This window comes from Neopsephotus bourkii, unplaced genomic scaffold, assembly GCF_033783945.1.
Source record: "Neopsephotus bourkii isolate Nb327-2 ecotype Australia unplaced genomic scaffold, CSIRO-AGI_Nbou_v1 NB_2, whole genome shotgun sequence".
Classification (NCBI taxonomy): domain Eukaryota; kingdom Metazoa; phylum Chordata; class Aves; order Psittaciformes; family Psittacidae; genus Neopsephotus; species Neopsephotus bourkii.
The window spans coordinates 300,941-322,174 of NW_026900519.1; the positions used below are offsets into that span (position 1 = coordinate 300,941).

Genomic DNA, 21,234 nt, shown 5'->3' on the forward strand with positions numbered 1-21,234 from the left:
ATGGGGCTGCTCAACTCTTAAAAAACTTTATTAAAATGTCCAGCAGTACAGAAAGGCAGAGTCAGAAATGGGGGGGGGGGGGGGGGCAATGCCCGTCGCAAACAGCAGAGATCAGAAAGCGCCGAACGCACGCACACGCACGCACACACACACCGACTCCAACGGGGACCCGACAGGGGATGGGGACGGGGAAAACCAAACCAAGCCCGGCCTGGGCGGCAGAGCAGGACCCGGCCCTGGTGGCATCGTCAGTGCCAGGCAGGGTCCCCCATGGGCAAGGCTGGGGTGGGGAAATGGGGGGGGCTGCTAAAAAACCAGAGCCACCCTGGGCCAGCGAGACACGTGGCCAAGGTGGGAGATGGGGGGGAGGCAAATTAACCCCCCCTTTGGGGAGGGGACCAGAGCCCAGCCAGGGAACAGCCCCCAGGGGTGGATGGGGGGGTCCCCAAGCGGGGCTGGGGGCTCGACCCCAGGCGAGGAGGGGGCTGAGTATGGGGCATGCAGGGAGGGCTGGGGACGCACACGCAGCCGCCCCCTCTGGATCCTATTCCCTACGGGGCCGGGCATCCTAGGAGCTAAAGCCAAGGGGGTTATAAAAGAGAAGGGGTGGGAAGGGGTTGGGAAATGTCACCACGTCCCATCGGGGACCCTTGTGCTTCATTGTCCCGCGGCTCTAGAAGTAGTGGCCCTCCTCCATCCAGTCCAGCCGGAGGTGCTTGCGGTGTTTTCGCCGCTCCTTGCGGGGTTTGTGGTGGTGGTGCTGGTGGTGCTGGTGGCTGTGCCGGTGGTGGTGGTGCCGCCGCGCTCGGTGCGACCGCCTGGCTAACGGGGGCAAGAGGGGACACGACAGGGTCAGGAACCACGGCCCTGGGATGGACCCGGTGCCTTGGCCCTCCCTGGACCCCCCTTAGTCCCCACTAACGTTTTGTGCAGAGGATTTTGGGCCGGTCCCACTTGCCGGTGCTGTGGCACTTGATGGTGGGCACGTGGCGCTGGGTGAAGCCCTCCTCGCACTGGTAGCGCACACTGGAGTGGATGCTGTACTTCTCCTTCTTCTTCCCCACAGTGAAGGCATTCGCCACCTCCGGTGGGGGACCGCACAGCACTGGGGGGGGGGGACACAGACCCACGTCACCCCCCTATCACCAGACACCCAATGCCACTCTCTGCAAGCCGGAGCGTGGTGGATGCTTTAGGAGTTGGCATCGGGTTGGCAGCGAGATGTTCCCCAGGATTTACTTCATTAATTAACGGCCTTACTGGGGCAAGAGCATCATTAAACTGCGGCCGGCGCAATCCCAGCGAGCAGCTGGAGGTTAATAGAACTTCGGAGATAAGGGATGAGGCTTAATAGTTTTAATGGTGGGAAATGAAACAAACTGGAGTGGAGAGGAAGGAATTGACTGTGGGGAGGAAAAATGGAGATTAAGGGGAACTGCTTGAGGTTTTCTGGACTGAGGGCTGGGAGAGGTTTCCCTGAAGAGAAGGTGTCTGGGATCACAGAATCATGGGATGGTTTGGGTTGAGAGGGACCTTAGAGCTCCTCCAGCTCCAATCCCTGGCCACCTTCCACTAGACCAGGTTGCCCCATCCAACCTGGGCTCAGGATGGGGATGGAGACACCGGGGCAGGGGTACCTGTGCCCTTCTTGCAGATGTAGGGCAGGTTGTAGTTGCAGGGCACGTCGTTCCACTTGCCAATCTCATGGGACACCAGCACCACGCAGTCCTCACCGCCCGCAAAGAAGTTGTCGGGTTGGTTCTCCCGCCAGTTCTCATATTGCTGGTGGGACACGAGAGAGGGTAAGAACCCCTGTACCCCCCCTGCCCGCACCCTGAGCCCCACAGTGCCCCTCCGAGGGGCTCACCAAGCCAGTGTTGTCGGTCCACTGGAAATCCTGCTCCACAATCCTGTCATTGAGCCCGATCCAGGTGTTCTCGTGCCCAAAGCCTATGGAGAGAGGGACCCGTGGCTTGCATAGGAAAGCAGAGAGCACGCAGGGGTGCTGATGCTCGCAGAGCTGTGCATGGGGGCTACCGTTGATGAAGCTGTGCTCCTCCGGCGAGTGGATGCTGGTGAGGTGCCCGGCGCGGCGGCGGCAATCCCGCTCCGCATCCTCCCAGGAGCGCCGGCGGGAGAAGTACCGGTAGCAGTGACCCTGGAACTTGTGCCAGTTGTGGTCACAGCCCTCCGTGTCTGCAGGGACGAGGGGACGGTGAGGGCGGCCACCGCCAGGGCGATGCAGGCAGCAGCTCCCCTCACTCACCCCCATAGGGACAGGCACTGAGCAGTGTCCCATGGGCCCCCATGGCCACACACCCCGTTGGCTGCGCTCCCCACCTTTCTCGCAGCGGCTGCCGCCGTAGCTGGGCAGGCAGAGGCAGACGAAGGAGTTGACCTCATCGATGCAGGTGCCACCGTTCTGGCAGGGGCTGGACAAGCAGTCGTCGATGTCTGCGGGGACACGGGGGGGGCTGCGGCTTAGACCCCCTCACACCCCCAAACCACCGTCCCCTCCAGCACCGCTGCCCGCAGTGACCGAGGACGGGGGCTCCCCAGCCCCAAGCCCGCGGGTTCGAGGCCCGCGGTCACCACGCACCGATCTCGCAGTTCTCGCCGGTGAAGCCGGGGGCGCAGCTGCAGCCGCAGACGGTGCCGTTGGCGCGGCTGGTCCCGCCGTGCAGGCACGGGTTGGTCTGGCAGGGGTCTGATGGAGCTGCGGGGTGGGAGCGGGTGCCTTGAGCCAGGGTGAGGGGCGGGGGGGGCCGCGCAGCACCGAGGCAATGGGAAACCAGGGCAGATGCCCTGGCATTGCCGGCTGCCGCACACGGTGCCGGTTCCGCCTGCTCGAGGCTCTGCACTTCAGACGTGTGCGCTGCCCGTTTGCATCCCGCCAGCAGTCGCCTCTCCACTGGCATTGCTATTAGCAACTGCAAGCATTAACTGTGCAGAGAGGATGCTTTCCCCTCTTGTTCACTGCCCAGCTCCTGTTGAGGAGCCCAGGACCCGCTCCTGCCCCATCACCGCTGGTGGAAGCTCCCCAGCCAGTGAATTGGTTTGGGTCAATGGAGAGACGCCCCCAAACCTCCACCTCAGTCAACCCCGTAGGTTGGCACCGCACTGGGAGGGGAAACGACCCCGGGGTTCTCCTGCCCCCCGGCCCTGTGCCCACCAGCGCCGCGCTCACCGTGCAGGCTGGCGTTGTCAGTGCCTGCCCAGGCCAGCAGCTCCCGCTCCTCCAGTGCCGGCTCCTCGCCGCTCCCGCTGTCAGCATCCAGGAGCGGGGCTCCCTCCTGCTCTGCTGCCATGGAGGGCTCAAAGAGCGGCCCCGCACCCGGGGACTCCGGTGCCTCCGGCTCCCATGGGTGGGGGGCAGTGGGTGATGGCCAGGGGCTGCCGATGGTGGAGCCGAGGGGCACGGGGGGCTCTTCCCTCTTCACCTCTCCGGAGGCATCCTCCTCGCCAGGGGCTGTGAGTGCGTCCTCATGGCTGGGGACACCCGGGGGGCCAGGGCTGGTGGGGCGCTGCTGTGGGTCGGGGGGGGACAGGAGGAGACGCTCTGCTCCCCCCAGCCCTGGGGCAGCGCGGCTGGTGGGACCAGGGGCAAAGCCTGTGGATCCCTCCTCGGCTGCTGGCTCCAGCACCGGCCACTCAGTGTGAGCCCATGGGGTCACCTCACTGGGGACATCCCGCACCGGGAGGGACACGGCTGCTCCACTGCTGGACGGGACTGAGCCCTTCCCAGCATCCCGGTACTGGGCCGGCAGCTCGGGTGGCCCATGGGGAGCTGTGGGGCTCAGCCTGTCCTGGGGCTGGGGGGCAGCCACCTCGGTGGGGCCAGCGCTGGTGGGGTCCCCTATGGAGGGGCCCCCTGGGTGCAGGAAGGTCACCGCTTTCTTCTGCCTCTCCATCGAGCCGTCACCCGGGGCCCCGCTGCCGTTACTGCCGGCACCACGGTGCCAAGGGACCACCTCGGGGGTCTCGGCCACCAGCGGGGCCGGGGGCAGTGGGGGCCGGGGGGGAACGGGGCCACCGTCCTCCTGGGACACGGCATCACCGGAGAAGTCCTCGGTGGCATCGGCGGGGGGCCGGGGGGAGTCCCCGCGGGCGCTGGGGACACGGGGCTGAGCCCCGGTGGCGGTGACGTCCTGGTGACCGGGGGCACCGTGGGGAGCTGCAGGGGATGGGGTCGGCGGAGGGAGCGTCCGTGCGGGTCCCCCGGGGGCGCGGGGGCTCCACCACGGTGAATCCCTGCGGGCAGGCGCCTGTGGCGAGGGTGACGCCGGTGCCGGGGCCGGTGCCATCAGCTCTGCAAGAGAGGCACAGCCATGGGGTCCCCACGCTGGTGCAGCACTGGGGCTCTCCCGGCTGCTTTTGAGCATCACTTACTAGGGTCGATCTCCTCCACCGTGTTGGAGGGTGAGTTGGTGCCTTCCCACTGGGTGCTCTCAGTGCTGCCATGGGGGATGCTCCACATCTCCACTGCGTTGGCCGCAGCCTCCTTCACCTCCAGGGCCAGGACAGGGGCCTCAGTGACCGTCCTCATGGGGTCCCCAGGCACTGTGGGCTCCCGGCTCTGCCGCTGCAGCTGGAAGTAGCGCCCATTGAGCCCGGGGTAGCTGCTCTGCCGTGGGGCACGGGAGCTGGCCAGTGGGGTGCTGGGGGTCTCTGCTGCCACTCCAGGTTCTGTCCCCATCCCTTGCGGTGCCGGTGCTGAGCTGGTGACGTGCTCCTGGTCTGGGCTTTGGGACTGTGGCACGAGTGCAGCTGGGGGCTCCTCAGGGTCTCCGTGCACCGGCAGTGCTGGGCTGGTGCTGGCCAGATCCTGCTGGGAGCTCACTGGTGCCTGGTCCACCACATTGAGAGCTTCATCCTCATGAGGCCACGCTGGCGAGGAGGCTGTGGTGGGAGGCAGGGACGTGCCATGACCCAGCCCGCGAGCCGCCGGTGCCTGTGTCGGTGCAGCACCAGGAAGATCACCGCGCTGTGGCACCGGGCTGCTGCTGGGCGGCTGCAACTGCTCATCCTCATCCTCGCCCAGGCGCACGGGGCCTGGCTGCGGCAGGAGGCTGTAGCGGTTGTGTGCGCTGTCCCGGATGTCCCCCGACGTGCCAGCGTCCTCGCCGTGCTCCACCAACACGTTATCACTGCTCAGTGGGTCAGGCGCGGGCAGCACCGGCTCCTCCTGCTCCTCCTGTCCCTCGGCTGCGTGTGCTGCGGTGAGACCACAGCATCAGCTGTGCCAGCGGTGGGACTGAGGGGCAGGACAGGCACTGGGGGCACAACTGGGGACCCACATCCCCCCCTCTGGGTCTTGGCACCGGGCACTGCGTGGCTTGTGCCGCGCCAGGGTGATGCATGGAGCTGGGCTCCCTCCCAGCGCAGCTCTCCTCATTTATCTCATTAATTCCCCAATTAAATATTCATTCACAGCAATTTTCCCGGCCGTGCCCACCAATTCCCAAGGGAAGAAGGGCCGGGGCTGGGGGGGAGCCTACGGAAGGAACATGGTGCTGCCATTCCAGCCGATTCCCCCTTACCTTTATAGCAGTAGGCATCAAATCTGGAGGCGGTGGGGGGGAAGCCGGTGCGGTTGGGGAACTGGTAGAGGGTCCTGACACCGGAGGCATCGCCGCCGCACTTCCTGCGCGGGAGGCGGATGGGGTAGCGCACGCTGCCGTCCGCCAGCCAGCCCGGGTCACACTGGTCCAGGCCCTCCCGCCACGCCACATAGAGCTGCCCGGTGGTGGCCAGCGAAGCGCCCCGGCTCTGGCAGTGCCGCCGGGCCCCCTGCCAGGTGAAGCGCCCCGGTGCCGTGGCGTAGAACACGGTTCCTGCAAGAGAGCAGAGCCCGTTGGGGTCACAGTGACAGGAAGCTGTGATGGGCCTGACAGCAAAGGGGAGTTTGGAGGTCTCCGTGCTTGGTCAGTCGGCACCAGCACCGTGAGTGGTACAGCACTGGCACCCGTCCCTGCAGTCAAACTGCAGATGAGACATGCACAGAGATGCATAGAATGGTTTGAGTTGGAAAGGACCTTCAGGCCATCTCATTCCAACACTGGAGCAGTTTGCTCCAAGCCCCTGTGTCCAACCTGGCCTTGAGCACTGCCAGGGATGGGGCAGCCACAGCTTCTCTGGGCACCCTGTGCCAGCGCCTCAGCACCCTCACAGGGAAGAGCTTCTGCTGTATCTCCAACCTGAACTTCCCCTATTGCAGTCTGAACCCATCACCCCTTGTCCTGTCACTGATGACGAGCACCCCTCCAGCATCCCCAGCATCACCCCAGAGGGATGCCCCCAGACCCCCCCAGCGCGCACCCAACCACCGCAGTGCCGCTTGCCTCGCAGCTCCCGTGCGTAGCAGTACACATCATACTCTTCACCGGGCTCCCTGTGGCCGTAGCTGCGGACACCAGGCAGGCTGTTGCGGTCCCCGTAGCAGCCGGGCCGGGACAGGGTGATGGGGTACCTGCCGGAGAGGGGCACGGTGGGTGCTCAGCCCCACGGGGGGGCGGTCCCAGCCCGCAGCCCGCAGCCCACAGCCCATGCCCGCACCTACCGCACGCTCTGGTCAGAGAGCCAGCCCGCGTCGCAGTTGTCGTAGCCGTCCTCGAAGGCGGCCTGGAGGTGCCGTGGGGAGGCGATGACGGCGGAGTTGTGCAGGCAGGCGCGGCGGGCGGCGGGGAAGGTCAGGGCGTAGCGCTGCCCCGCGGGGCGGTAGTGGAAGACAACGCCTGGAAGGGCAGGGGATGGTAGGGCCGGCACGGGGTGCTTGGAGCACGCGCTGGTAGAGGGTGCGTGGGGTGCGTGGGGTGTAGAGCATGTATGGGGGCATGGCTAACACGGCTTGCAGAGGGTGCATGGGGTGTAGAGCATGTATGGGGGCATGGATAACACGGCTTGCAGAGGGTGCATGGGGTGCACGGGGTGCATTGTATGGGGTGCAGAGCTTGTAGGGGGCACATGGCTCTGACGGCTTGCAGAGGGTGCATGGGGTGCACGGGGTGCATTGTATGAGGTGCAGAGCTCGTATGGGGCACATGGCTCTGATAGCTTGTAGAGGGTGCAAGGGGTGCACAGGGTGCACGGGGTGCACGGTTTGCATTGTATGAGGTGTAGAGCTTGTATGGGATGCAGAGTTTCTATGAAGTGTAGAGCTTGTACAGGGTGCACAGCTTGTATGGGATGCAGAGCTTGTATGGGATGCAGAGCTTGTATGGGGTGCAGAGCTTGTATGGGGTGCAGAGCTTGTACAGGGTGCAGAGCTTGTACGGGGTGCAGAGCTTGTATGATGTGTAGAGCTTGTATGGGGTGCAGAGCTTATATGGGATGCAGAGCTTGTATAAGGTGTAGAGCTTTTATGGGATGCAGAGCTTTTATGGGATGCAGAGCTTGTATGGGATGAGAGCTTGTATGGGATGCAGAGCTTGCATGAGATGTAGAGCTTGTGTAGGGTGCAGAGCTTGTGTGGGGTGCAGAGCTTGTACAAGGTGTAGAGCTTGTATGGGATGCAGAGCTTGTATGGGATGCAGAGCTTGTATGAGGTGTAGAGCTTGCATGGGGTGCAGAGCTTGTACAGGGTGCAGAGCTTGTGTGGAGTGCAGAGCTTGTGTGGAGTGCAGAGCTTGTGTGGGGTGCAGAGCTTGTGTGGGGTGCAGAGCTTGTATGGGGTGTAGAGCTTGTATGGGGTGTAGGGCTTGCATGGGGTGCAGAGCTTGTACAGGGTGCAGAGCTTGTATGGGATGCAGAGCTTGTATGGGATGCAGAGCTTGTATGGGATGCAGAGCTTGTACAGGGTGCAGAGCTTGTACAGGGTGCAGAGCTTGCATGGGGGCCATGGCTTTTGCAGGGTGCCCAAGGTCTACCTGGCTCATGGCTTGCCCATCTCGCACAGCTCATAAAGGCTGCGCAGGGTGCAGCACCCACAGCGGCACCCATGGTGCTCGCAGTGCCCCGCAGCCCCAGTGCCCAGCTCACCCGTCACCTCCAGCGGCAGCAGGTCCTGCTCGTCCTCGATGCCGGCCACCACCTCGCAGCGGTAGAGCCCGGCGTCGCTGGCACGGGCGGCGCTCAGCACCAGCGTGGCGTTGGACCGGTCCCGGGGGTAGCCGGGCAGGGACACGCGGCCCTCGTAGGCTTTCACCACCTTCACCGCGTTGTCCTTGGCCACCAGGATGGGGACGTCCTCCCTCTGGCCCGTGGCCGAGCGCACCTTGCTCCATTTGACCCGGGGAGGGTCGGGGGGCTCGTTGGGCCCCAGCGAGGCCGAGGGATGGAGCAGGAAGAGGCAGGGCAGGGCCACGGGCTCCCCCAGCCCCACGCGCACAGCCTCGTGCTGCACCCTGTTGATGTGGATCACCTTCCCATCGTCCTGCGAGCCTGCGGGGAGACGCGCCCAGGTACCACGGGGATGGGCGGCGGGAGCCCCTGCAGCCCAGGTACCACGGGGATGGGCGGCGGGAGCCCCTGCAGCCCAGGTACCACGGGGATGGGCGGCGGGAGTCCCTGCAGCCCAGGTACCACGGGGATGGGCGGCGGGAGCCCCTGCAGCCCAGGTACCGCGGGGATGGGCGGCGGGAGCCCCTGCAGCCCAGGTACCGCGGGGATGGGCGGAGGGAGCCCCTGCAGCCCAGGTACCGCGGGGATGGGCGGCGGGAGCCCCTGCAGCCCAGGTACCGCGGGGATGGGCGGAGGGAGCCCCTGCAGCCCAGGTACCACGGGGATGGGCTGCGGGAGCCCCTGCAGCCCAGGTACCACGGGGATGGGCGGCGGGAGCCCCTGCAGGGTTCGCTCTGTTCTGGGCACTTCTGGGGACCCCAGGGAAGAGCGTGAAGCAGAACATTGCACAGCCCCCCTGTCGAGTGCCCACAGACCAACCTTGTCCCTTAAATCTGGGGCTCAACCCATAGCTGAGCCCAACCCCTCACACCCCAACCCAGATGCTGCCAGGCTGTAGCTGCTGCTCTGCACCCGTGGGTCCCATGATGCTCCCCATAGGGATACCAGCACTCCCCATCCCTGCCCACAGTGGTGAACCCGTCGCCAACATCTCGGCACCATTCAAGCCCTGTGGCCCCTTCAGCAAAGCCAGTCCCATGCTGGGATAAAATGTGGCAGCGCCACATCCTCCTCCTCCTCCCGCACTAATCCTGCTCCGGTCTGTGCAGGCTCCCAGCTCCATCACCACAAATCCCAGCACATGGAAATCCCCAGGGCCCAGCTCTCCCTGCCCACACTGGGGTGGGGGGACCAGGGCCTGCCACTAATCCCTGCCTGGCACCTTCCCCCCTTGCTCCCCATTTGCCATTGCATCCCAAGATGCACAAGGAGGGTGCCAGGGTGGGGGGATCCCAAAGCCTGGGGGCAGGGATGGGGGGGACAGGGGCTCATGGAGATGGCAAATCCCTGGGGGTCTCAGCTCCACAGCTGGATGCCAGCAGTGGGATTAAGGATTTAAGGTCTCACGTGCCAGGATCCCAGCATGGGGGGTCCATGGTTGCCGGGGGGGGCTTCTCCCTAGCTAATCCCCTTCAGTCCAGGCAGGGAGGCGGGTGGGGGGCCACAGGCTGAGCCCCCCCTTGGTTATTATTCACCCTTGCTCTTTATCATGGCTTTATCATGTGCATTATTTGCTGCAGTTTCCCATAGGCTCATGAGCCCTGGTGGCACTTACCCAGGACGACGATGGGGAGGAGGGAGAGCCCGAGCAGGAGCCAGCAGCCGGCATCCCCCATCACATGGACCATCCTTGACCTGCAACGAGAGCAGAGGGCTGGGAGGCAGCCGCTCACCTGCTCCCCGCCTGGTCCGTGATGCCATCAGGCCATAAATCACTGCAGGGCCAGGCTGACAGCAGCCTCCAGGAGCCACGGGGGGGAGCAGGATTAACCCCACTTCACAAGATGCCATTAGCCCAGAGGGAGTTTGATTTCACTGTGGGGTCGGGATGGAGGACGGGTGCCACCACCAACCGCCGAGGGTCCAACTGTCCCTGTGTCCCCTGCCACCAGTGCCACCCATGGTGACATCCCCCCCAGTGCACTGCTGGAGATGGGACCCGGATCCCATGGGGGGGGCAGCGGGCAAGTGCAGGGGTCCCGCAGCCCCCCAGCAGCACTGGAGCTGGCTCTTGCTCTGCCCCCAGCATTAACATGCAGCGGATGCCTCCAGCTGCCGGAGCTGCCTTGCGGAGCGGGGAGCACAAAGCCGGCACCGGCACTTGCTGAACGTCTCCCACCCATTGACTGCAGCAACGATCTGTGCTCCAAAATCACCCCATCTCCAGGCTCCGAGGGGACTCGGACACAGCCCCAGCCTGGCCGTGGAGGTGGCACGGACACAACCACTGCCTGGTTCCCACCGCATCCATCACCCGGCTCCCACCGCATCCACCACCCACCTCGGGCTTTGTCTGGGATTTAAACCAGGCTCCATCATCCATGCTGCCAAACCAGCCAAGCAGGGATGTTCCCAGCACCCCAAAACCCCACCTGGGTCCATGCTGGAGCTCAGATCCACATGGCCATGAACTTGAACCGGAGCCAGTGTCCCCCATGCACTGGCAGATCCACCATGGGGTTTGCTGGTCCCCACTACAGCATCTGGGTCCCCCCGATCTAACATCAGTTCCTTGTCCCCTGACCGGGACAGGGAGCTGGGGAGCACTTGGCTTTTAGGGGGCACACCAGGAGCCCCTCATCCCTCTTCCAGCTGCCCAGAGCCGAGGCTTCAGCTCAGCCCACAAATTCCCCCACCCCTGATGCTCCATTTTCCAGCCCTTGATGTCTCATTCTGTCCCTTCTGCTTTCATGGGACAAAAATAGATAGAAAGAGCCAAATGGCAAGAAAAAAAGAGCCCCCGTCCCCCCCCCCCCCCCAGTGTTCAGCACTGGAAAAGGGCCTTTGGGGGGGATGCAAAAGTGGGTTTTATCTTTCCTAAAGAAGAAAGCATTTGCAGCCCCTTCCCTCCCGCAGCAGCTCTGTGGGGCTTTCTGCCTCCAAACCCTGCTGCTGGTGGAAGCTGAGGAGCTGACCTGACCCCGCTCTGGCCATGGGGGCTGATTCCTGGGGTGTGGAGCAGGGAACAGGCTGTGGGTCACTGCCCCTTTGCCCAGCCACATCCCCTGGGAGCCAAACAACCCCAGGGCTGCTCTACAGCCCCCACAGCGGCTCCTTCCTCGCTCAGGGATGCTCCGGGGAAGAAATCCCCCAGCACCAAACTTTTCGCTGTCTTTCTACTGAGAGGGGCAGCAGAAACCGCTCGGTACCACGGGGAGGTCCCAGCTCCTCCCGCTGCAAGGCTCAGTTTGACTTTCTGGGCTGTCAGGGGGGCAGCCCCCGGTCCATGTCCTTCATCAAGCCACCAGCCCGGGACCTGCTGGGCGAGGCTGCGGCGGTGGGTGCGGGATGGGACATCCCACCCCTGACCCACCCACGCTCCCGTTCTGCCCTTCTCACCCATTTCCTCTTTCGCATCCCCCAACTCTCCCCCCCCCGCAGCTTCCAGGTGACTTTTCCCAACCGAGGGAGTTTTCCACGTGGGGCAACGACAGCGTCTTGCTCCCCAGCACCACTCCCCAGCATCCCTGAGACCTTCCCGTTCTCCATCCTCCTCCGTGCCCGCCTGTGGCCGCTCCAGCTCCCAGCAGAGCCCCATCCCCATCACAACCGCAGCACTATGATGGGGAGGGTCGTGGGCCAGGAGAGGACCTGGAAGACCTCAAAGCGCCACGCTAGGGTGCCAGTGTATAAATAGTCCTGGAAGCTGTGGGCTGTTTACCCAGCACCGCTGCTCTGGAGCTCAGCAAATGCCGGCAGCGGCGCTGGGTAAACAGCCCGGGCTTTATTTAAATGTTAAACAGGAAAGTTGCTCTTTGGATCTGCAGCCACTGCCCCGGCAGCGGCAGGGCTGGGCACACGCAGGGCCAGGCACGGAGGGATGCAGGGATGGATGGAGGGACCGTGACCCCGGGGCTGGCAGCACCCAGGGAGCGGTGGCTGCGGGGCTCTGGCTGCACCTTCCCTGACATCAGCACTTCCTCAGGTTCTGCTTTCGCAGCAGGAAGGTGCTGCGGTGGGAAGGGCCTCACCAGCAGCTCCTGCTGCCTCCTTGGGGTGCCCTCGGGGGGGTCCCGGGCTCCCCCCACCCCAGGACACACTGCGCCTCAAAGCACACAAGGACCACGTTCCTTATGGACCATGGCTCTGTTCCAAGCCAAAGAGACCAAGAAGGTCCCTGCCACGCTCTGCTCTCCCCAGGCCCACACTGGACCCCTGGCTGCTGCTTCCGCCAAGCCCGGCCCTGTGCTGAGCCAGCAAAAACTTTATCCCAAGGTCAGGGCGAGCATCCTGCATCCCTGCATCCTGCATCCCTGCTGGAGCCGGAGGCAGCACACGCGGTGTCCCCCGTGCGAGGACCCCCACGCCATGCCAGGGGCTGATGCAGGCAGCATCCTCCCAGCCTCAGCACCTCCTGCGTTACTGAGACCGTCTCCTTCCCACTTCCTCTAGATCCAGTAACCCACAAACCAGCTCCAGCAGTGCCCATGAGGCAGCCCGGCGCTGGCACAGCCAAGTCCCAGTCCCATGGAACCAACAGGATGAGTCCTGGTCAGATCCCAGCTCCTCACCACAGGCAGGGAATGCCGCTGCCAGAGTGGCTCAGCACCACCAGCATCCTGGATGTGCCAATGGGGGGGGCAGCATTAACCGGATCCCTGTGGGACAGGATCCATCCCAGGATCCCCATGGAAGGGACCATCGGCTCAGCCATGCCAGGCATCACCGCGCCGTCCCCAGCGGTGACAGCAGGGCAGAAAGGGGGCACAAGGAGCCAGCACTGCCCATGCCACCACGAACGCAAGGGGCTGAACTGCGCGCACAGGGCCTCTCTCTGCAGCCAGGGCGATGCCATGGGCTCAGAGCCATGTCCCTGGTGCCACGTGGCTGGAACCCTTTGGGGACACGGTGCCGGTCCCTGTCCCCATCCCAGCCCCTGCCCCAGCCGGGGAACGGCAGACGAGAGAAAGCTAAAATAACGGCGGTGCAAAGCCGCCCCCCATCAACCCCGGCGAGCATTTTCACATCTGTCACAAGCTGTCACCTCATGAATAATTCATCTGCCTCATGAATATGCAAAGCCGGGGCTGGCGATCAGCTTCAGCTGAAACCCGGCTTAATTCCTCGCAGGCCATCGGGCGCCGGGACCACCCGGCCCGTCTGGGGGTCTCCTCTCACCCTCGCCTGCCCCAAGCCATGGGCTGGGATGGGTGAGGCAGCACCCCCCGGTGTCCCCATGGAGCAGAGGGGACATGTGGGACAGTGCAGGGGGACAAGGGGTTGGGATGCATGGGAGGGGATGGGGGGGGCACTGCTCATCCACCAAAGCAACCTGCATGCAGCAGGACACGGGCCACCCCACCCTGGGATACCCCGGCCCTATCGGGGCCCACCATCCCGGACACCGACCCAGTGACCTCTGCTGTCCCCACGGGTCACCCAGTGCCACCAGCACGCACACAGCATTCCCGTGCCCACCCCCTTAGCACATCCCCCCTCACCGTGGGCACCCCACGGGGCTGATCCAGCACCACCCCACACCCAACCCCAGCAGCCCCCCCGCAGCACCCACCTCCCTCCCAGCGCCACGGTGCCTCCACCACCCCAGCGGGGACCGGGTGTCTGCCGCCAAGGGCCCCCCGGGGGGCTGCGTGGCCCTGGCAGGAGCCCGGCAGCGGGGCCGGCTCCGCGTCCCCTCCTCTCTGCCCACAACAAAGGAATTCTGCAAACCTCGCTGCCGTCACATCTCACAGGCAACGTGATGCTTCCCGCTCCCCCCAGCCTGCCGGAATAAATTAGCACCTCGGGAAACTGTGATCCCGGCCAATATGGGCCCTGCGCTGGGTGCGATTTTTATTAGGCAGACAGTCTGCAGCCTTCAGGTTAGAATCTGCTCTTCTTATCCTCCCCCCCCTCATTTCTATCTCCTCCCGTGAAGCCAAAAGCACCGCGGGAGCTCAAGTGCCGGAGCAGCATCACGGCAAGCCCCGAGCCCCAGCCCCGTGGCCCTGAAAGGATTTGCCTGTGCCTGGCACCACCAGCGGGGAGGAGAGCACCGGGGCTGGTGGGCCTGGCACAGAGATGGGCCTGGCACGGAGATGGGCCTCCAGCACCGGCCTCCTCACCGGCGCCGGGTTTGCTGAGCCCCCGCATCGGTGTGTGGGATCAAGGAGCCATGAACCCCTCACCAGCACCCACAGCCGTGCATCCCGGAGCCCTCCAGCCTGCCTCACGGTGTCCCCATGCCAGGGCATGCAGGATGGGACTCATTCTGCCCGTGGTGGTGCTGAGCCCTCGCTGCGCTGCCAGCCTTGTCACCTCCCCGGTAGCCAGGGGTACCCCAGGGATGTCAAACTTCCCAGCTCCTTCCCTGCCAGGGAACCACCGGCAGCACCAGTGGGGAACCTTCACACCCAGTGCCAGTGTCCCCCAGTGCAGGGGCCCCCAAGCCTCTCCAGCCCCTATCAGCTCCAGTCCCTGTGTCCACAGCCCTGGTCCCTCCACTGTCGTCCTGTTCTGGTGTCCCCAGTGTCCCCTTGTCCTGGCATTCCTACAACCCCAGTGGCCCATCCTCATTGTCCACCTGCCCCACTGTCCCCATTGTCCCCTTGTCCTGGCATCCCTACAACCCCAGTGGCTCCAACCCCATTGTCCACCTGCCCTGGTGCCCCCAACCCCACTCCTGATCCCCCCGCAGCCCCTACCGCAGCATCCTCTCCAGCCCCACAGCCCCCAGCATCCCCAGCCCTGACAGCCCCAGTCCCCACAGTGTCCCCAACCCTGTCAAAGCATCTCTCCACCCCAGGGCCAGCATCCCCCATCCCGGTACCCACAGTGTCCGGTACCCACAGTGTCCGGTACCCACAGTGTCCCCACCCCAGTCTGTGTCCCCCGCAGCTCCCTTGTCCCCACCGCGTTCCCCAGCTCGGGTCCGTCCCGCTTCTGCCGTAGCGGTGCCGCCGGCCCCGGGCACCGCAGCGGGGACCGTGCCGGTGCCGCACGTACCTGGGGCCGTGCTCACGGCGCTCGGAGGCTCATCCCCGCCGGTGGAGCCGAGCACCCCGCCGGTACCGGAGGCTTAAAAGCGGGGTCGCGGAGGAAGGAGGAGGAAGGGGAGGGGGGGGGGGCAGCGGGCCGGGACCCCCCCCGGAGGGGGCCGAGCCGGGCCGGGCCGGGCCAATCGCGGCTGGCGGCAGGCGCGGCCCCCCCGCCGGTGCCGCCGGTGCCGCCCGCCCGCACCTGCCCGCAGCGGCGGAGAACCCGCGCCCGCTCCGCGCCCCGCCGCGCTGCCCGGCGCAGGGCGAGGGGCGGCCGCGCATGCGCTTCCCCCCCCCCAAACCGGGGCCATCCCCCCCCTAAACCCGGAGCCGCCCCCTCCCCATCCATCACATCGCGGGGGCTTCGGGGGGTCCCTGTAATGATGGGGGGTGCTTAAAGGGGGGTGATGGGTCCTTTCCAACCACTCCGAGCCCCCCCCAGGTAGGCTGGGGGCCCCCTCTGCATCCAGCATCCCCACCTATCCCTGCACGGGGAGCCGGCTGCATCCAAGGGGGATTCTAGGGGATCTCCACAAAAAGGGAGGGGTGACCTTACAGCCCTTCCAGCCTTTCTGCAGCCCCCCCAAAGTCACTGTGGGGTCCTTCCTGTCCTAGACGTTGTGCCCCACACTATCCCTGCCCTGGATGCAGTGGGATTTTAGGGGGTTTCCAAACAGGGAAGCATCTTCCAACCACTCTGCACCCCAAAATCCCTACTAAGCCATAGAGGGTTCAACCAGCAGCATCTCCCACTCCCTTTGCACCCCCATATGGCCCCGTGCGGCGGGGAGGGGGTGTCACCTTCCTGATGGTGAATGGAGAATGCCACCCTGTCTCCCACAACTTGGCAACAAACACTGAAAGAGTATTCCCCCCCCCTCTCCCCCCGCATTTTGCCCATAGGATCCACGGAAACCCGAGAGCAAAGTTCTCATTTCCGACTCCATTGTGCCAGAGTTTTTGCGGCGTTTCCTGCCTTTTGTGAGCCCCCCCTCCCCGGCACAGCCCCGCACAGAGCTCTTCTGTTCCCCTTCTTTATGCGCCTGCAGCTGGCATCCCCCCTCCCCACATAGGTGCCTGAGTGTGGGGGACAGCCACAGGGGTTAATACCCCCATGGTGTTTGCCAGGATTGGGAAGAGGATCCCATGGGATTTGTGATGTTCTGGTTACTCCCAGCGGATCCAGGTGGCCGGTGCTGCCACTCTACAGATCTATCCTGCTTTGGAAAGGGCACCCATGGGTGCTGGTTAGGGTTTGTTGCACTGATGGCTGCGGAGAGGATGGTCCAGCGTGGATGAGCTGGTTCGTGATAGAAGCAGGACCACTGCCCATGTGCTGGCTCTGAAATGCTCACCCTGTTCATGCAAGGAACTGGGCACTCTTTGGGGTGAAGATGCTCCCATTGCCCCCCACCACAGCCAGGTCCTGTACCCACAGCAAAACCCACATCCCACCCTCCTGCTGCCTCCCTGCTGACCAAATGTTGCCTCCACCTCTTCATCTTCCTTTCCCAAGCTTCATCCGGGTGGCACGGGCAGGGTGCGATCCGCACAATCCCACACTGGGGATTAGATGGGTTCACCCATGAGCTTGGCTCCCCCCAGCACCCATGGGTCACCCTTCACCAACCAGAACTGGACACGGTGACAAAACTGCTCCCAGCCTTGACCCTGACCCACAGTGGGTCCATGGAGTGAAGGGGCCATGGAAGAGCAGAGCCAGACTCAAACCTCTCCATGGGCTTGGAGCAACAAGGGGGGAGTAGAGGGACCCTGGGCACCCACGCATCCACCTCTGGTGGGACACAGGGCCCTGGCAGGCCTCTCTGCTGTTTGTCTTGCTGAGGAAGGTGCTGGCAGTGAGATATGGGAGCTCTCCTCTCGAGTGCAGATAAACGTCATCACAGACACCAGCCAGTGCATCTTATGGATGGGGATTTAACAACACCTCTCCCCTGCGCCAGCAGCTCCACGCCTGGGGACTGCAGCCCTTGGTGCTGGGGGTGGGACCAGCTCTTCCACTGGCACCCATCTGGAGCCCCAGTATCCCCCTTGCTGGTCCCTCCAGCTGGGAGGTGACTTCATGGGGTCCCCCTCCCCTCTGGGCCCAGTCTGGAGCCCCAGCATCCCATCAGGGCCATTCCATGGTGGGAGAGCCAGCTCTGCCTGGCACAGGGTGATGTCCCCAAGTCCTCATCCTTGCCCTGCTCAGGGTGCAGTCCACACCCCCAGCCCCACGTCCAGCCCATCCTTGCGGCATTGCTCCAGGAGCACCAATGGCTCTGCCCAGAGCTTCTCCAACAAGGCAGCACCCACTGTCCCCAGGTTCCTGCTGCACCCCATGTTCCCACTGCACCCCATGTTCCCAGCCTCACCGGGGGGCAGCAGCGGATGGGGTGACTCCATCCCTCGGTCCTGCTCCCTTGCTCCCAGCCCTGGCAGGTTTGGCACCGTGTGTGCCAGGGCGAGCAGGGCCCTGAGCATCGTTTTGAGCCGGAACGCTGGGTTTCTGGTGAAATCCTGCAGCAGTGTTGCCGTGACGACCCTCCTGCAGTTTCCATCCAGAGATGTTTTCCTTTGTTGTGGCAGGGACGCAGGGAGGTGGCCATGGGGCGATTGGGGTGTGCAGTGGCAATGGTGGGGGGATCCAGCTGCGAGGTGCAGAGACCTGATGGGGCTCCAGCTCCAATGTGGGGCTGGGGGGGTCCCCATGGGTCCAGCACAGCTCTGGCTTGGCCCCAGACAGCCAGGGGACAGCAGAGGGGCCAGGAGCCACATGATATGAGTTTGACAGGTCTCAGCCAGGTCTCGCTCCTATCAAGAGCCACAATAGAGAGGTGATGTGGCCAATGGCCAACCCACAGTGCGGGGACAAGCAGGGGAGCAGCACTGCAGGGAATGGAGAGGTTGGCCCTCTGTGAGCAACCCTTGTCACCCCATTAACAGAGCCAGTGTGGGGGGGGCGGTGAGGCTAGGACCCTCCCCAGCTCCAGCGCTGCCCAGTTTGGCAGCCAGGACCGCAGCACTGTGACCAGGGTGCTGAGCAGCATCACCGCTGCCATCCTGCGGGTGCTGAGCACCGAGGGACCGGGGTGCCAGGGACCCTCCATGTGCAGCCCCAGTCCCCGCACTGCCGGGGGGACCCCATCCCGCGCCCCATGGAGCCGCTTGTTATTCCGCTCAGGTCCGCGGGCGGCTGATGGAGCCCGTTCCAGGAGAGCTGCCACATTCATCGGGAGAGAGGCTTATTAATGAGGCCTCTGCCACTGCAGCTGGGGCCAGCGCTCGGGGCACTGCCACGGGGACAGGCAGCGGGCGGGAGGGCGGCTGGGTGCACGATGGATGCATGGATAGATGGATGGATGCATGGATAGACGGATGGAGGGATGAACGCCTCCATGACAGGGCAAACTGGCATCTCGTGCCTTGCCCAAAGCCGGGGCTGGAGCAGGGCAGGTTGCCCCGATCCCAGGTCTGCTCTGGAGGGGATGGGCTGAGACCCATGGACACCATGGACACTTCCATCCTCCCCTCAGCCACTCGCCCACCGCTTCTCACCCCGGCTGTGGCTGGTTTCTGCTTTTGGCTGGTGCCAAACCTGCCCCACAGCACGACCTGGGCATGGCAGTGAGGGCATGGAAGGGTCTGGGGGTGCAGCATCCCCCTGGGGACACAAAGACCCTGCCCTGGCCAGGCCCAACTTCCCTCCCAACCCAACAGCAGGATGCATTGATTTTATTTTCTGTTTCCATAGCAACTGCCTCCTTCCCTTCCCCCTTCCGGCAGCCGGACCCGCTCCTTCGCCCTCCCGCAGCACCCACTCCACGGTGCAGGGGGTGATGTGGGGCGAGCAGCCAGCAGGGACTGGGAGCAGACATGGGACACGGCGCTGGTTCATTTAAGGCAGGGCAGTAACTGCCCCGCTGACTGACTACAGCATGTCCCATTAGCAGAGCCAAGCTGATTAATGGCACATCCCACCCCACACCACTGATGTGCCATGTCTCCAGCATCCCTTGTGCGTGGCACCGGCAGGGAGGACACGGGCACCACAGCAATACAACCATGAGCCCAGTGTCCTCACCCCTTTGGGAGAAACACCAGTTTGTGACTTAAAATCAGGGTTATTATAAGATAGTTATAATATATCCTTTATCGATCCCCTCCCAGAGGGTGCACCCATCACTTCTCGGCACCGCTCCTTCCCAGCGTGGAGATGCCACCACATTGGTATTTAGCATCAGTTACCGGCTGTGCCAAATCCTGACCTTCTGGTGCCTCAGGGACCCGCGACCCCTCTGCTTAGGGAGGGGAATGAAGGCAGAGGAGAACAGGCAGGGCCCTGTGCCGGGCCGAGGGGCCGCGGTGCTGAATGCGGCCCGTGCCGCAGTCACCGGTAATCCCAGTGTTTACACGGCAGTGGGAATCAATCGGAGCGAGTCATTAACGGCGAAGGGCAACAGACCCGCGGCTGCTTCGGAAGCCGCTGCCGGGCCAGGCCGGGGTCACGGTGCAGAGCTCACACGCCGGCACCCGCCACACAAAAGGCACCGGCGTTCGCTTCCTGCACCGCCGGCACCGGCACCGGGCCAGCGCCCCCGTGGCTCACGGCTGCGAGCTCAGGGCCGGTGGGAGCGGGGGGTCTGGATGGGTGCCGGAGCCTTGGTTTGGCAGCAGCCGTTCCATTAGCTCTTGGATAGGAAGCAAAGGCCCCCCTCGGCGGGCTGGATGGCAGCCGGGAGCCAGCGCCACCGCCAAGCTGCTGCCGGCACAGCCCCAGGCAGCGCCTGCCTCGTTCCTCGAGAGCGAGAGGGTGAGGAAGATGCTGAGGCTGAAGAGCCCCCGGGGCCGGGGCGCTGCCCCCGTTCCGCTCAGGGTCACTGGGGTGATGGGGACAGGGACAGGAGGTGACGTGGGGAGCAGATGTGTCCCCAGCACAGTCAGCCCAGGGGCAAGCATGGCTCCGGCGGGTTTTGACCCAATTCTTCAGGCAAAAGTCGGCGGGGGGAGATGGGGAGGGAGGAGGAGGAAAACGGAGCCCATCACGCGTGTGCTGGTGTGTGTCAGCACATGCGTGTGTGCTCCCTGGCATGCGTGTGCACAGGCAAGCACAGCGGCTCCAGGTGCCGGTGAAGGATCAATTGAAGCAGATCCTGTGTTCTGGGTGAGGCTGGGAGGTGATTTCTCCCTGCACAGCTGCTCCGGGCTTCCCACTGCGATGCCCGTGGGATTGCCGGCCCTGCTGTGAGGCTGCCATGCTGGGAAGCAGGAGGGTTGGAGCTCCCGGAGCTTTGTGCTCGTGACTTGCATGGAGGAGGATGGTGGAACATGTAGGGATTGAGTGTGCAGGGATGCAGGAGCATTCAGGGATGCTGGGGTGTGCACGGTTGTAGGAGTGTTCAGAGATGCAAGAGCATTCAGGAATGCTGGGGTGTGAAGGGATGCAGGAGCATTCAGGAATGCTGGGGTGTGAAGGGATGCAGGAGCATTCAGGAGTGCTGGGGTGTGAAGGGATGCAGGAGCATTCAGAGATGCTGGGGTGTGACGAGACGCAGGAGCATTCAGGCATGCTGGGGTGTGACGAGATGCAGGAGCATTCAGGGATGCTGGGGTGTGAAGGGATGTAGCAGAGTTCAGTGATGCTGGGGTGCACAGGGATTCAGGAATGCTGGGGTGTGAAGGGATTCAGAAGGGTTCAGGGGCATTCAGGAATGCTGGGGTGTGAAGGGATTCAGAAGGGTTCAGGGGCATTCAGGAATGCTGGGGTGTGCAGGGATGCAGGAGCATTCAGGAATGCTGGGGTGTGCAGGGATGCAAGAGCATTCAGGAATGCTGGGGTGTGCAGGGATGCAGGAGGGTTCAGGGATGCTGGGGTGTGAAGGGATGCAGAAGCATTCAGGGATGCTGGGGTGTGAAGGGATGTAGGAGAGTTCAGTGATGCTGGGGTGCACAGGGATTCAGGAGCATTCAGGAATGCTGGGGTGTGCAGGGATGCAGGAGCATTCAGGGATGCTGGGGTGTGAAGGGATGCAGGAGGGTTCAGGGATGCTGGGGTGTGCAGGGATGCAGGAGGGTTCAGGGATGCTCCACGTGCAGGAACACCCCAGTGTGCAGGGATGTTGGAGCATGCGAGGATGGA

General features: G+C 64.1%; 1 protein-coding gene across 1 annotated transcript; it reads right to left on the reverse strand.

The window, feature by feature from the left end:
- Positions 1-12: 12 nt before the first annotated feature.
- On the reverse strand, positions 13-15,303 carry NCAN (neurocan). Its single transcript, XM_061346556.1, has 15 exons — positions 15,064-15,303; positions 9,674-9,753; positions 7,978-8,379; positions 6,560-6,734; positions 6,342-6,469; positions 5,541-5,834; positions 4,390-5,214; positions 3,188-4,309; positions 2,600-2,716; positions 2,341-2,454; positions 2,038-2,196; positions 1,868-1,950; positions 1,638-1,782; positions 923-1,105; positions 13-818 (listed from the first exon to the last, which is right to left on the reverse strand). Exons 2-15 carry the CDS (start codon positions 9,744-9,746, stop codon positions 658-660), a joined length of 3,981 nt encoding a protein of 1,326 aa, XP_061202540.1. The 5' UTR covers positions 9,747-9,753; positions 15,064-15,303; the 3' UTR covers positions 13-657.
- Between the last annotated feature and the right edge of the window lie 5,931 nt (positions 15,304-21,234).